This window comes from Ostrinia nubilalis, chromosome 2, assembly GCF_963855985.1.
Source record: "Ostrinia nubilalis chromosome 2, ilOstNubi1.1, whole genome shotgun sequence".
Classification (NCBI taxonomy): Eukaryota; Metazoa; Arthropoda; class Insecta; order Lepidoptera; family Crambidae; genus Ostrinia; species Ostrinia nubilalis.
In genome coordinates this window covers 10,029,204-10,043,882 of record NC_087089.1, presented here as the reverse complement: position 1 = coordinate 10,043,882, position 14,679 = coordinate 10,029,204, and the positions used below count along the sequence as shown (strand labels likewise).

The following is a 14,679-nucleotide window of genomic DNA, read 5'->3' as shown; positions in this document are numbered from 1 at the left end:
AATTTGAAAAATTATAAAAACAATATTTCAATAAAGTATATCAAAAAACTTGGTTTAATTCCATTCTTTATTTTCTCAGGGAACTCCAGTAACATGCAAAGCATATGACGGCAAGCTAGTCACAGTCACCGGTGGAACATCAGCCCGTGTCGGTGTTCCAGTCCAGTTAGCAGTTGATGCAGCTCAGGCCGGCGAAGGCAACTTGGAGATCACAGTTGCTGCTAACGGCTTGAACATCCCAACCCAAGTGCATCCACAGGTAAAACATAAATTTAACAAATAATATTGTTGTTCAATGTTGTTGATCAATATAATAGAGAACTAATTGGTGTTAATTGGCTTTTTCAGGGCAATGCACGCTTCACAGTCTCGTTTACACCGACGGAGGCATGCCATCATGTCGTAAATGTTTCTTTCAATAAGGTAAGCTATAGCAACGTCTTAGGTTTTTTCTGGTACGGTTACTAGTAAATATTAGCTCAATGATTTTTGAGTTGTTTCTTTTTTATAAATAATATTTTTTTACGCACAGATGCGAGTGCCAGGCTGCCCTCTTATCATTGAAGTATCGGAAGGCAGTGGTAGCGGAGCCCGAGTGGCTCTACCAGGCCCAGTGCCTCTGCATCAACCTGCTTCCCTAACTCTTCACCACCCCACCGCCACACTCGATCAGATCGAAGTGAATGTTGAAGGTAAGTTGAAGAAGCACTGCTTCTGCTTAGTTTTTTGCGTGTTGGATAAATCTGTACCCCTGTATTAACAAAATGTGTTATAAAATAAGAATGTATAAAATATTATCTGTGGATTAGGAGGTGGATGTGTTTGCATAATCTGTGCTCTATGTGGTATATTATATTGCACCTTTTATATTCATTGCAAATACACTAAATGTTGCCTTCATTTTTATTAGTTTCAATTTTTTTTTTCTTCCAATACTCACATCACAATATTTTGATTCTTTCGTTACAGGGTGGTATAGACGAAAAAATAATGGTTGAATTTAATAAAAAAAAAACTTGAAAAGACCCAAAAGATTCATAAAAAGGATGATAGACGCTTTTGGAGAGTTATCAAAACGATTAGTCAAGGAGAAATTAAAAGATAGTAATAGGATCATTACTAAAGCTTCGCTGTACTAACAATCCACCTCTTAACATATAGGTTTTAAATAATATTACTAATATTAAAACGTGCTTTATCACTACTTGCTTATATTAGTCTATGTTAGGTTTTAAAACATTTATTTTAAGTAAGTGAATTAAATACAGCTAGGTGAGAATCACAAAGGTTCAAAAAGAGTGTCAAATTGGCTAAATAAAAAAATACTCAAATAACATGACACTATAACAATCATTTATGAGGTATGCTCATCTGCTTCGCCCTAACTCCTAACATTCATGAGATTGTAAATTCGTATCATAGAAAAAATGGTTGTAAATAAATTATCAAAAAAAGAAATAAAAATTAGTTCATTTGTAAAAAAATACTGGCCGGTAAAAGTCACCCTAAAAACAAAAACAAAATAGAAAGTAATAATTCACTGCTAAAATAAAAAAGAATTAAAAAAAACATACGACACAAAAAAATACTGGCCAGAAAAAAAAGCATAGGAAGTAGGAAGTTAGGGCGTGGCGGTGAGCTGAGCATTCGGGGGCGTAGGTCCGAACGGAGCGTCGGTGCCGGCGGCGGTGGCGGCGGCCGGGCCGGCGGTGTTCCGAGCCGAATTCGTGCCGAAGGCCGTCGGCGAACACCGCCTGAACGTGCTCGTGGACTCCGCGCCCATACCTGCCAGCCCTTTCCATTTGAAGGTGAGACATTTAACTACAAAAACCACTAAATTTAAAAAAAAAACTTGGTACAAACTAGCGAACAATTCAAAATCATGTTTAATATACTTACTTCTTGATATTATAGGTGTTACGTAGCAAAGAATTTATAAAATATGATTATTTTCCAGGTGTATGATGTAACTGCGATAAGGGTGAAAGATGTCGCCCACGGAACCGTTGGAAAGCCCGTTACATTTTTAGGTAAGTTTGTTAATATATTTGTCTAGTATTACATCAAGTAATCTTATAGAAGTGTTTTGCAAAGTCTAAGATCAACTAAATTGAATTTTGCATAATATTAGTTCTAATAATTTATTGTCTTTACAATGACGAATCATAACCCATTCATCAACACCCACCTACCTTTTAGTGGAAACAATGGCAGCCGGGCCAGGCAACTTGGAGGTGACCGTGAACGGAGGCCGCGTGCCGACCGCGGCGGCTGCGCAAGGCGCGCACACTTATGCCATCAGTTTCACACCACGCGACCCTCGCCCTCATACCGTGGAGTTGAGGTTCAACGGAGACCATGTCCCGGGTGAGTTTGTAAACAACTAGGAATTAAATAGCGTAACCTGGAAGACACCGTGAACGGAGGACGCGTCACGAAGTGCTCACACTTACGCCATCTGCCACATATTACGGAATACACGCTTTGATAATGTAGAGCTTGGATTCAACGGATACCATGTCTCGTGTGAGTTAAGTCTTCAAAAACTCCTACACACTGAGCTTCAATTGACACAAAATAGCACAATTCAATTCGAAATTTATCAATGGAACTGAGCCACCAACCAACGAATACAGACCAACAATGTCGAGAGGTATTCACACGATCAGCATTCCTTCCATAAAATATAGAACAAGTAGTTTCCTGTATTTTTGCTTTATCTTCCCTATTGTCATTTACTAAATGAGTTCATGAATCACGATTTGAGCTCTGTTTAGTCATTCAACCTGAATGAATCCTACGCTCCTACTCGTATCACTATTACTACTACGTAACGTGCCAGTGTTTACCGCTGTCCGTACAATATTTTTGCCTTATCTTACAGTAGTAGTATATTAGTAATTAACCGCTAGTGGTAAGCTAAAAATACACTTGTGTTACCAGTGGGCTCACCACAATTAGTTCAGAGGCGGCAGGGCTTAAACCAGCGTTTCTCGGGTCTCGAGTCAGCCAGTCAGACACCTTCACCTTTGGGCTAATGTTGCATCATACTTACCTATTCTTCTTTCTTAGGAAGCCCATTCGTCTGTCACGTGTCAGCGCCGGCCCGGGTGATAGGAGCTGGCTCAGGGGAATCCCCTGACAAAGTGTCCGTAGGAGATGCGTATACATTCAGCGTGGACTCGCCTACGTCACCACACGTAGAGGTGCTGGGACCCGCTAGGAGGCCAGTACCAGTGCAGGTATGTATTGTAGACTATACATTTTTGAGGGTAATTCGCTCTTATTCCCAGAACATAAGATGCCTTGTGTTAAGCCTTGTGTGGTACCGTCGTCTGAGCTATAGAATATTATCGACATTCATTGTTTCTATTCCTAGTATGTTCATTTTCATATGATATGTAAATGTAAATCTACCAAGCATCTGGCGTATCTTTATCCATTATCTAGTCTAATATTATGATCTCTGCATAGCTTGGGACTAGTTAAATGATATTATGGTTGAAAGAGAAAACTTAATGTGAATGATTTATCCCCTGAAATGCCTGTGAACATGTCTTCTTATTTACCAAAGTGAACATATTTTGTATACTTTACTTATGCATTTGTTGTAGGTATCAGCCGAAGAAACCGTGGGTGAAAACGAAGCTAGCAAGCGGTACACAATATCTTTCGTGCCTGTTGACGTTGGAGACCACAGCATTGAGGTAAGTTTGGTTCCTTAACACTGAAATATATATGAGTTAGGTATTAGTATGAGTTCATTATTCTGCAAATTAATAAAAGCATTGATGACACTTTAATTACTAATTAGAAGTGCTCCACATAACAAGTAGGTCGTCACATTCACAATCATGACGTAGCTGTTTAAAGTCAAAGCCTCTTCTTAACACAGTCGTCTTCTAGTTTAGTATTATATCTTATTTGTGTATTAATCTAAGAAAAATCCTTTTCGGTTCGTATTTTGGTATCTCCTCCTGTCTAACCGTGTACAAGCACACTTACACGGCATTTTACCTTTCGTATGCCTAAACACTGATCAGAACGAGACTGATGACTTTCAAATTGTTGTCTGAATTCTCAGCATTCGATTGGTTAAATAAAAACTAGCCTTAACTCGCGGATTTACCTTCACAAAACTCTCGTCTATCACGAAATTCTTTATTCAAAAATGTGTGTCAGAATCGTAATATACTTTTTTATTTCCTACAGGTCCGCGCAGGCGCGATGGGCGGTCACGTCGAAGGCAGCCCGTTCTTAGTCAAAGCGTACAGCGCAGCTAGAGTGGCTGTCACTGATATATCCCCAGGAGTTGTGGGCAGACCAGTTTCGTTTACTATCAATGCGTCGCACGCCGGTAAGTTTATAGGATTCTGTAAATATGAATAATGCTTAGTTGATAATAATAAATCTTGCATTCAAACTATAATCACACTTACTGCTATATTACTCTTACCCTGTCTAAATATTATATCTTCATTTTTTTTCCATTTATTTATAAATGGTCTTTTATGTTTTATAGGTGCTGGCAACTTGGAGATTATTGTCGCTGTAAACGGCAGAAATGTACCCAACTATGTACAGAGTGAAGGAAACGCGCGATTCAAGGTAATTTGCTTAGTCTTATATGTTGTAGTTGTTAAAACTAGATGTTCCTGCACATTTTTGCATGATATGTTTTCTCTCCTTCGCCCAACTCTTGCATTCCACATCATAATAAAATTATATCCGCAACTTTAACTTGTTACATTCACGAGTTCTCGATAAAAAGGGAAAAACTGACAAAAAACAGCGAAGTTGTAAAATAACCATTTTTATGAACGCTCTGGACTCGAAAAACATAAGACAACTAATCATCAAAAGTTCATAAGAGCTACGGTGCCACACATAATTTAACTCCCCTCTTATTGCGTCAGGGATTAACAAAAGACAATCAACAAAGTTCTTATTTCAAATTCCAGGTGAACTTCAAACCAGTAGAACCAGCCCCACACACGCTATCAGTCCGGTTCAACGGCCATGCCGTGCCCGGGTCTCCATTCACATGTTCCGTGACTGCCCCGGCCGCCGCCGCTGATGCAAGAGCTACGGGTCCCGGACTATCATCTACCCCCAGGGGAGAACCCGCCGATATACAGCTAACTGGCTTCCACTGTAAGTGAAGTTTTAAATACTAGGTGAACTTCAAACCAGTAGAACGCTATCAGTTCAACGGCCACGCCGTGCCCGGGTCTCCATTCACATGTTCCGTGACTGCCCCGGCCGCCGCCGCTGATGCAAGAGCTACGGGTCCCGGACTATCATCTACCCCCAGGGGAGAACCCGCCGATATACAACTCACTGGCTTCCACTGTAAGTGAAGTTTTAAATACTAGGTGAACTTCAAACCAGTAGAACGCTATCAGTTCAACGACCACGCCGTGCCCGGGTCTCCGTTCACGTGTTCCGTAACTGCCACGGCCGCCGCCGCTGATGCCAGGGCTACGGGCCCCGGTCTATCATCTAACTGGCTTCCACTGTAAGTGAAGTTTTAAATACTAGGTGAACTTCAAACCAGTAGAACGCTATCGGTCCGGTTCAATAGCCACGCAGTGCCCGGGTCTCCATTCACGTGCTTAGTCACGGTTCCGGCTGCGGCTGCCGATGCCAGGGCTACGGGCCCCGGTCTATCATCTACCCCCAGGGGAGAACCCGCCGATATACAGTTCACTGGCTTCCACTGTAAGTGAAGTTTTTAATATCCAAGAAATAGGGACTGATTTGGCTCCACGGTTCCTGGATCTTCATTTGTTTGGTTTTTACCTATACAGTGACAGTATTGATTCTGTGCCTATATGACTTACGCCCGTATTCACAAACGATGCTTGCATAAGTGACGCAGCAAATATGAGACCTCATAGTAATGTTTTTGAATACGGGCGTAAAAGTGTCAACACAAACTTGTAGGTATAGAGTTTTCTTTAGAAGGTAACCACAAATGAAATGTCCTATATCGCAGGGATGCGCTACCAAAATACTGATACGAAGGTTATAGTATAATTATTAAGGTAGCTAGTTTTACCCTAAACGGAATGAACCTATCACTGATATATTTTACGAATATGAATTCAATTATTATCCATTTAATAGTGATAAGAATTAATAAATAACGTAAACAGGTTCTTACCCTTATAAGAGCAACTTTGGCACCAAACTTTTTGATCAGCAGATTAAAAGTAGACCAAATTAACATACATCATTCCAATTCACAGCCCGATTATCTCATGTTTATATTTGTTGCCCCAATAAACCCATTGAGTGTTATGATTCACACATTTGGTGTTTGCAAATCTAATCATTGTCTTATTGTTTGTTTGCATCAGTTCCGCTGGTTAGTGGTCACCGGCTAATGTATCGTGCTTTACTCGTTCTCCAAGGCTTACCATGGCTTGTGTTGCGTTATACAGCTTGGTGAACAAACTCATAGTTACGTATCACGTATCTATTATGTTTGCTTTCAATAAATATGTGGGTCGGTTCTTCAGACACATTTCATGTAAGCATCAGCATTATGGATTGTTTTTGAGTTCGATTTAGATAATAACCGATAGGCAGTTTCAGTTGACTGTAAGGTTTATTTTTCATTTGATCAGACTCGGTTACTTTGGCCGTTTTTTTTTCGTGCCATGTTTGTGGAAATTATAAATATATTGGGCCTTATTCTTAAACGATGAATTAAATATAAGACACAGAGTCTCAAAACTCATTACCTACTACTCATCTTATCTGACTCGTCTAATCTACCAGGTGTCTTGAGGTTACTCACTGGATTGGCATTATTAAATACCTATATATTGATAACTATCAGAATCAGTTGTTTATTAAATGCAAACAAGTGAGTATCAAAATAGTTTCAGGCCTGTGATTTATTTAAATGTTAAAACTCAACAAAACTACTTTCAAATCTACCGTTACCGTTTCAAATCTAATTTAAACCTTAAATCTTCAAGAATACAGTTCTAATTCCCACTCTTACAGCCGGCGAGCCTTCAGTCTACGTAGCCGGTCCAGGAGGCAGCAGCGTTCGCACCCGTGTGAACTCAACCGGAGAAGGTCGATACACCGCCACGTATACTCCTGAAGCGGTCGGCAGACACAGTGTGCAAATAACCTGCGCTGGCAGACACGTCAACGGGTCGCCATTCACGTGCAACGTGTATGACGTGAGACGAGTGAGGGTTACTGGATTGGGGCCTGGAGGTAAGTTATATCCAATATAGGCCGTATGTAGTGCGTTCTAATTTCGACAACATCTGGTTTCAGTCGAAATGATCTTTCTTATCAGATAAATCAATAAAGACGCTCTTGGTGATAACAGTTACTACCTATAAGCGTGGTGGGCCAAAGACCTTTGTTTAAGTTGAAAATCTTACCTGAAAATAGACCAGGATCCTGATGTTGAGCTATACCACGGTACCTCCTTTTGTCTTGTAGTAATCTCAATCAGGAATGTAAAGATGGCCTACCCTACAAACTAAACAATAGAGTTAAAACGATACTATTCTTTCCAGAACTCGAAGGCACCCTAGAAGGTTTGAGCCTAGACGACGGGGTGGATGAAGAGCGAGGTGTGGAAGTAGGCAAGCCAGTTACTTTCAGCGTTGACGCGGCGGGAGCCGGCGAGGGTACTTTAGAACTTGTGGTCTCTACGCCCTCTACTACTGTTAAGGCTGAGGTGAGTGAATGCTGAATCGTTAAAATAAAGATACTGTTTAAGGCTTGGTACAGACGCGCGGTTTCTGGGCGGCTCTCATAAGGAGGCATTCAGGCGATAACCGTGCGGTTAGTTTGATGAAATGTACAAGAACTGTTATAGTGTGGTTCTGAACTAGGACTTAGGCCTAGTACAGACACGTCGGAATCCGCGCCGTTACGGACAGTTCTCGGACAGTTTGCATCGAACTAAAACCGCACGGTTGCTGCCTCAGTACCTTGCCAATGAGAACCGCCCACAAACCGCGTGTCTGAACAAGGTCTTATATCTACTGGAACAATGGCAGTTCTGATAAAAGTACTAACTTACATTTTATCGAATTTGGTCATATAGAACAAAATGTTTTTCTGAAGACACGTGACTTTCAAAACTCATCAATCCTTATCTTTTCAGATTTAACTGTTAAAATGTAATCTGACTTGCCTAACATAGCAGGTGTCTTGCGGTTAATCATTGATATTGCATTTTTAATTACCTATCTGTGTATTGATGACTATCAAAATAAGCTCTTTGTTAAAAACAATAAAATACGCGTTGCTATGTTGTGCTGATAATTTACAAGAGGTTGATAAAAACCGTGTCTTTTAAATTCGATATAGAAAAAAAAGTTAAATATCCAATATCAAGCCCTCATATTGTTAAACTCTGCACACAATATTTTATGTAACATTTTAACTTGTCTTACAGGTGGTAGCCGTAGCCCGTGGCCTGTATGACGTCACATTCGTGCCGGTATCCCGGGAACCCCACAGGGTGTCCGTCACGTTCAACGAGCAAGCCGTGCCCGGCAGTCCGTTCGTATGCCGAGTCAGCGAGCCACATACTTATGTACAAATTGGTATGTACTCTTCAGTTCTGTACTGAAATGGGCTTCAATACTTTCTATAACAAATGAAGAATGTCATATTTTTTTCCAGGAGGCATAGCAACAGTAGAAATAGACGAAAATCTGTCAGATATAGAAGTAATATCGCCAACCGGCACTCGCGTATCCGAAGCCAACCTTGAAGACTCTGGTCTGCTAACCTTCCCAGCAAGTAGAGTCGGTCGTTACGTCGTGAGGAGCTCGCGAGGACCGGTGGCTGAGGTGGAAGCTTTGGATGCCACCGCTGTGAAGGTGCTATCGATAGGCGACGCGGTAGCACACAGGCCTGCCATACTTACTGGTGAGTTATAGGATATTTAATAGGTCGAAATATGTGTAGAGATGTGTGTGTGCAAGATCCTTAGTTTGTCTTTTTTTGAACAATGTCACAGAACCTCCACAATCACACATTACACCGATGTGTTTGACCGTAATTTCTAGCTGTTTGGTAACTTGTTAGGCACATCATAGTTGAATAGAAAAGAGGCATTCCAATATACATAATTCTATTACCGTGTACACTATGGAAAAAAATACTATAATGACATAATGAATGTTATTCAAAAAAATGACGACAATGACGAAAGCGCGAGTCGACATTCAATTTTTGTTTTAAACTTCATGCTCATATTCGTCATAATCCTAAGCCTAGGCGCAGAACACCGACTTTTAGTTCTCAGATAGTTGGGTCGGGCTGTTAATCAGTACCTATGGACATGTATGAAAGTGCGCACATTACACCGATTTGGGATCGACCGACTCTTCATGCAAATTAGAATCGGGCCCAACTACGGGCCTAAACTAATTACAGAACCTCCACGATTTCAGTTCACAGGAGATTTGACCGTAATTTCTAGCTGTTTTGTAACTTGTTAGGTTCATCATACCTTAATAGAAAAGAGGCGTTAAATTACATAATGCTATTACCGTGTGCATTACGGAAAACAATCTATAATGACCATTATGAATGTTATTAAACAAAAAGACAACAATGACAAAAGCGCTAGTCGTATGTATACAAAATACAACTAACTTCGTGCTCATAATCGTCATAATCCTAAATCTTCCATCACCAGTAAGCACTAGCGGCGCCGGCGCAGGTCGGCTCTCAGGGCGCGTCACGTGCGGCGGGGTCGCCGTGCCCCATTCCGTACGACGCCGCGGAGGCGCCAGGCAGGAGCTAGTATGGCACCCAGCTAGGGCGGCGCCCCACCGGCTGACATTATTATGGAGCGGCACTCAGATAGCTAGGGAGCCGATGCTGTTGGATGTGCAGCCTCCACAACATGGTCAAGAGGTATGTCACGTATGAATAAAGACTCGAGTCTTTGCGTATGAAGGTCTCTGGTTGCCAAGCAAGAACATCCAACCCAGTTAAGGCGGCGTCTCAACGCCTGACTCTTCTGAACAGCGGCACTCTCTCTCTATGCGTACTTAGGGCGTCTGACAATTGACTTAAGAATAAAATATAACGCAGGTTTCTAGAGACGTACAATTTCTAGGCGAGGTAGCAGCTTGCCATCCACTGCTCCCACTCAATACGCCCATGACTATATTCTATCTCCTCTCATGTTGCATTCGACACTTGACTGACTGACACTTGACTGAATTAATCTCATCGACTGGATTTTCTTTAAAGCATCGCACAGAAATGTTGACCACTTGTTTTCTTTCTCATATTTATAAACTTACAATTCCTTTTTATCCTTCAGGTCACAGCATCAGGCCTGGGCCTATACCAAGCTCAAGCGGGAAGAGTAGCGTCCTTCAGTATAGACACGCTAGGGCGACCAGCCAGAGAGTTTGACGTGGTTGTCTCTGGTCCAGGATCGAGGGCACTCCCAGTAAGGTGCTACCAGACCAAGTCAGGGCTACTGCAAGCCGAGTTCACTATCACTGAAGTTGGACAAAGTACCATAGGTAAGATTTTCTACAGCACATCTGTTACAAAATTTCATAGTTTTTCGACCTTAAGTGAATAAGGTTCAAATTATGGTTTTAACTTTCCTACTTTTCTTTGCAGAGGTATTGCATCTATCAAAACCTGTATCTGGCAGCCCTTACACGTGCGAGTCGTTCGATCCTAACAGAGTGATAATATCAGGACTACCCACTGGGAACATTATTGCACAAACACCCATCAACTTTACAGGTAAGCTATGGTGCCATTTTCTATTTAAATTTTGCCTTTAACCATCCCTATATGTCAATATTCTTTGGGTTTAAATTTAAACAGCACATATTCACATTGTAATTGTTTTTCAGTGGACACAAAAGACGCAGGTGTGGGTGAGCTCGAAGTGGTTTGCGAAGCGATGGGCGACCGCCGCGTGCGTCTGCCAGTCGACATTCGGGAGGATGGACACTTGTACAAAGTGCGCTTACGGCCGTCGATACCCGCTCATTATAGGATCTATATCACTTATGGAGGTAAGTGCTAATCAATACACAAGGTACTTTTACCACGTAATAATCATCGCTTTTAGTTTAGTAATTAAACGCGTATACATTTTTGGTGGCAGGCCGCGGCCGCCACCAACCGGCCATTGTGGAAATCATTGGGGGAGACCTATGTTCAGCAGTGGACGTCCTATGTCTGAAATGATGATGATGATGACATTTTTTTACCACCTACAACGCTTCGAAAATTACGCTAGAATGAACGCATAGACTAGAGTAGTGTTCTAGTCTTGGTTTATTATAACGTAAAATCTAGATAAAACGCATAAAACAAGAGCTTTTAAGATAGCTGGCCAATATGCCATGATGTGTTAAATTGCGTCCACACTGGGCGCATGGGCTCGCACGTATCGCTTGTCATCTTACTCACTCGGTAAGTGTAAGTGTAATGCCGACACTCATAATTTATCGGCAAGCGTTTTACGCGCTGAATTCACTCTCCGGTGATGTGATGTCATTTCAAGTCAAGTCGCGATTCAGGGTGTATCTTTCTTATCAATCCCCTTTCCCAATACAGGAGCATCAGTAGCGGGTAGTCCGATATCATTAGGCGTGCTGAGCGGCCGTAGTCCAACCGCCGCGCGCTGCGCAGGCACCGGGCTCGTGCACGCGCATGTCGGCAAAGAAGCCGCTTTCACCATCCACTGTGTGGAGGACTCGGCGCCAACGGTTCAGGTGAGAACACAATCGGCTGTGTATAGCAATGGCAGTAGCTGGTAGTTTAATATCGCTGAGCGTGATGAGCGGCCGCAGTCATCTGGATCCATTAACGTGGAATGAGGCAACAGAATGGAGCGAGGGAGTAATGTGGAGGAGAGTTGCGATTTTTCTATCCATTGGTGCCAAGTGATGCAGCGAAACGAAGCGAGGAATTACTGCAGAGCGGTGTTTCCAGACTGTCTAGTCTGGTGTTACATTAAAATCGCGTTTTGATAATACCATAAAAAAATCTTTGCTTCGCGCAGAACTTGATGTGAAACCCAAGAATTGATTCAAGTCTGTCATCGATCAAATATCAATAATATTATATACCATCAATGGAACTGCTCTAAAAATGCAAAAGAAATATTATGCTATCATCATAAGATCAAGATTAACCTTACATTACGTTCTACCAGTTCAGCATGATGTACAGCTCAAACTACCAAAAATGCACCGGATAACCCATCACCAATTCCTATTCCTTCACAATCACGCACCACTTTACTAATGTCTTCTCTTTCCCTCCCACCTAACAGGTCGAAAGACTGACAGAGAACAAAGAAGACAGCACGGACTCAGGTCTACTAGAGTGCAGAGTGGTGGCCGGAGCGCCGCGGGAATGGCTCTGCGCCTACATTCCTTTGGTAGTGGGCTTGTATGAAGTTAGGATATTCACTTCTTCCGGACCGTTGCCTGGGAGCCCTTTCTCTGTCAAAGTAAGATATCTTGCATGATACTTCTTTATACTGTTAGGTACTTTATTTTTTTACTATAGGTAGACATTTGTCTGCAGTCTTTAGTAAAATTATGTACAGTACAGTTCAGGTTAAAGATATCACCTAAAATAAACGCATGAAATAATGGTTTTGTGTAAGGTTGTATGCTGTCGATTGTAAATTAAAATCGTGTCACTCTTATTTAACTATATTTTATGATATTTCTAATATGTCATTTTCTGGGAACTGTTCCAACTTCAATGCCTTGTGTATAATATTATTTATACAATACCTGCAGATAACAGTGCAGCGCATGCTCACGAATACTGATAATTTGTTACCCCATTCTGTCAGTAGACGAAATATTAAATTTACAACAAAATCAGAATTTCAATTCAAACGGCGTGGTTTGTTTTAACAGGTAATAGACACATCAGCTATAGTGCCAGTGGGTGGATGGGGCGCCGACAACTCAGGAAGAGTCAGAGCGCCTTCAAAACTAGTACTCGATACGAGCAATGCAGGCCCAGGAACCCTAGAATGCTTATTGGCTGGCAGGCATCAACGTAAGTGAAATCAAACTTATTTAGCTATAGTTTCGTAAATTTTTTTAAGCATTAAACCTCAAGTAAATTGTACATAAACCTAAAATTGTAAAGCTTCAACCACACAAACGCGTGCAGATCGCCATCGTCGGCGCAATCATAGGCCAATAACAGGTCGCGCGGAGGTCATGGGTCGCGCGACCTGTTTATGGCCTATGAATGCATTTGTGAGGTTGAAGCATAAGGCATCTAATATTTTATTTCATTTTGCAGGCGTAGAAACAGTCTCAGGCCGTGCCGTTGTAACCTTAGCAGCAGCTGAAGGTGTGAGCGGTGAACAGGAGTTAGAACTGACTTACAACGGAGCGTTAGTGGCCGGAGCGCCTAGGAGAGCTTTAGTGGCGTCGGGCAATACAGCAGATAGAGTTACTTTGGCTGGAAGAGGATTGGCTCACGCTGCGCCGCATACGCCGGCCGTGTTTACTGTCGGTGAGTGAATAATCTTTACAATTTAAATAGCGTAGACGTAAGTTAGGTCTTGATTCTAAGTGTTATGGTCGAAGGCAACGACTGTAAGTAACAATAGGACTCGTGTCACAGTCTCTATTCGGCTTTGTAAAGCGTTGAATGCACCTACTCGTAGTGAAGTCGCTATCTGGCGGAATTGCTTCTGCACCCGCTGCTATATTGAGGCCACTTTGACTATTTGTTTGACAAAAAGTTTTTAGTCTCTGGAATCGCTGCGCACAGTTAGGCAAATTCCTTCAATTTCAAAATACTCTATACTCAATGACTAATGATTATAATTATAATACGATCCTTTTTCCACCCAGATGGCAGTGCAGCCGGGCCAGGCGCTCCTGAAGCAATGCTGACGTCTCCCGACGGAGATAAGATCCCGGTAGCGCTGGCCGCCGCCGGGCCCGGGCTGTGGCGAGCCACTTATACCCCCAGAAGAGCGGGAGACCACCAACTCAGGGTCATGTGGGCGGGACGGCTCGTTAAGGGTAAGTTGTTTGAAGGGTTGAAGTTGCTGAATGCATAAATATTATTTCACAAACAAATATACGACTAAATAACTACAGTCCACGGACATATTAACTATGGACATGCAATACTGCCACGTGGTGTGTGAAAGTTGTGTCTAGCCCTAGTGATGCTCTACCTCTGGGCTTCGGCTTGACACTACTTTTTGGAACACTCTGTATAAATGCGCACGTATAGACCACGCCTCGTGCACGTCACGAGACATTTTTTTTTGCGTACCCAACTTGTTATTTTTGGGTTAACTTGAGTTCCTACCATTCTAACCATCACTGTTTCTCTCCACCAGGCTGCCCATTGACAGTGAATGTGAACGTCGGCTCCGAGAGCGGTGACGCGTCGCGAGTCGTGTGCTCAGGCGCAGGATTAGTGGGCGGCGTCGTGGGAATGGAGATACGCTCGTGGATCGACACCAGGCGCGCCGGGCCAGGGGAGCTCACGGCGCACTGCACGGGGCCCAACAAGGTAGGCTGTGTGACGTCAACATACAGGGTGGAAACGATAAGTGATCTCACTCGATATTTCTAAACTATACAAGCTGGAAATATTGAATTTTCGGATACATCCAATTTATTCTGTCACCTATTTATTGGT

The 14,679-nt window shown here is 42.4% G+C and overlaps 1 protein-coding gene across 4 annotated transcripts in view; it reads left to right on the top strand.

Moving 5' to 3' along the window:
* The window catches only part of LOC135082818 (filamin-A), an 88,346-nt gene that overhangs the window by 70,104 nt on the left and 3,563 nt on the right, over positions 1-14,679 (top strand). For 3 of the 4 annotated variants that reach the window (XM_063977584.1, XM_063977591.1, XM_063977604.1), the window contains 25 exons: positions 80-259; positions 349-423; positions 533-692; positions 1,660-1,808; positions 1,958-2,030; positions 2,200-2,367; positions 3,073-3,242; positions 3,615-3,707; positions 4,213-4,357; positions 4,523-4,608; positions 4,962-5,154; positions 7,018-7,239; positions 7,551-7,714; positions 8,441-8,591; positions 8,671-8,919; positions 9,695-9,915; positions 10,331-10,538; positions 10,642-10,770; positions 10,884-11,048; positions 11,596-11,753; positions 12,317-12,496; positions 12,918-13,062; positions 13,315-13,530; positions 13,875-14,048; positions 14,375-14,550. In XM_063977584.1, the coding sequence (XP_063833654.1) occupies positions 80-259; positions 349-423; positions 533-692; positions 1,660-1,808; positions 1,958-2,030; positions 2,200-2,367; positions 3,073-3,242; positions 3,615-3,707; positions 4,213-4,357; positions 4,523-4,608; positions 4,962-5,154; positions 7,018-7,239; positions 7,551-7,714; positions 8,441-8,591; positions 8,671-8,919; positions 9,695-9,915; positions 10,331-10,538; positions 10,642-10,770; positions 10,884-11,048; positions 11,596-11,753; positions 12,317-12,496; positions 12,918-13,062; positions 13,315-13,530; positions 13,875-14,048; positions 14,375-14,550 (4,050 nt within the window). The remainder of the gene's footprint in view (positions 1-79; positions 260-348; positions 424-532; positions 693-1,659; positions 1,809-1,957; positions 2,031-2,199; positions 2,368-3,072; positions 3,243-3,614; positions 3,708-4,212; positions 4,358-4,522; positions 4,609-4,961; positions 5,155-7,017; positions 7,240-7,550; positions 7,715-8,440; positions 8,592-8,670; positions 8,920-9,694; positions 9,916-10,330; positions 10,539-10,641; positions 10,771-10,883; positions 11,049-11,595; positions 11,754-12,316; positions 12,497-12,917; positions 13,063-13,314; positions 13,531-13,874; positions 14,049-14,374; positions 14,551-14,679) is intronic. The other variant, XM_063977597.1, reaches the window with a different exon arrangement.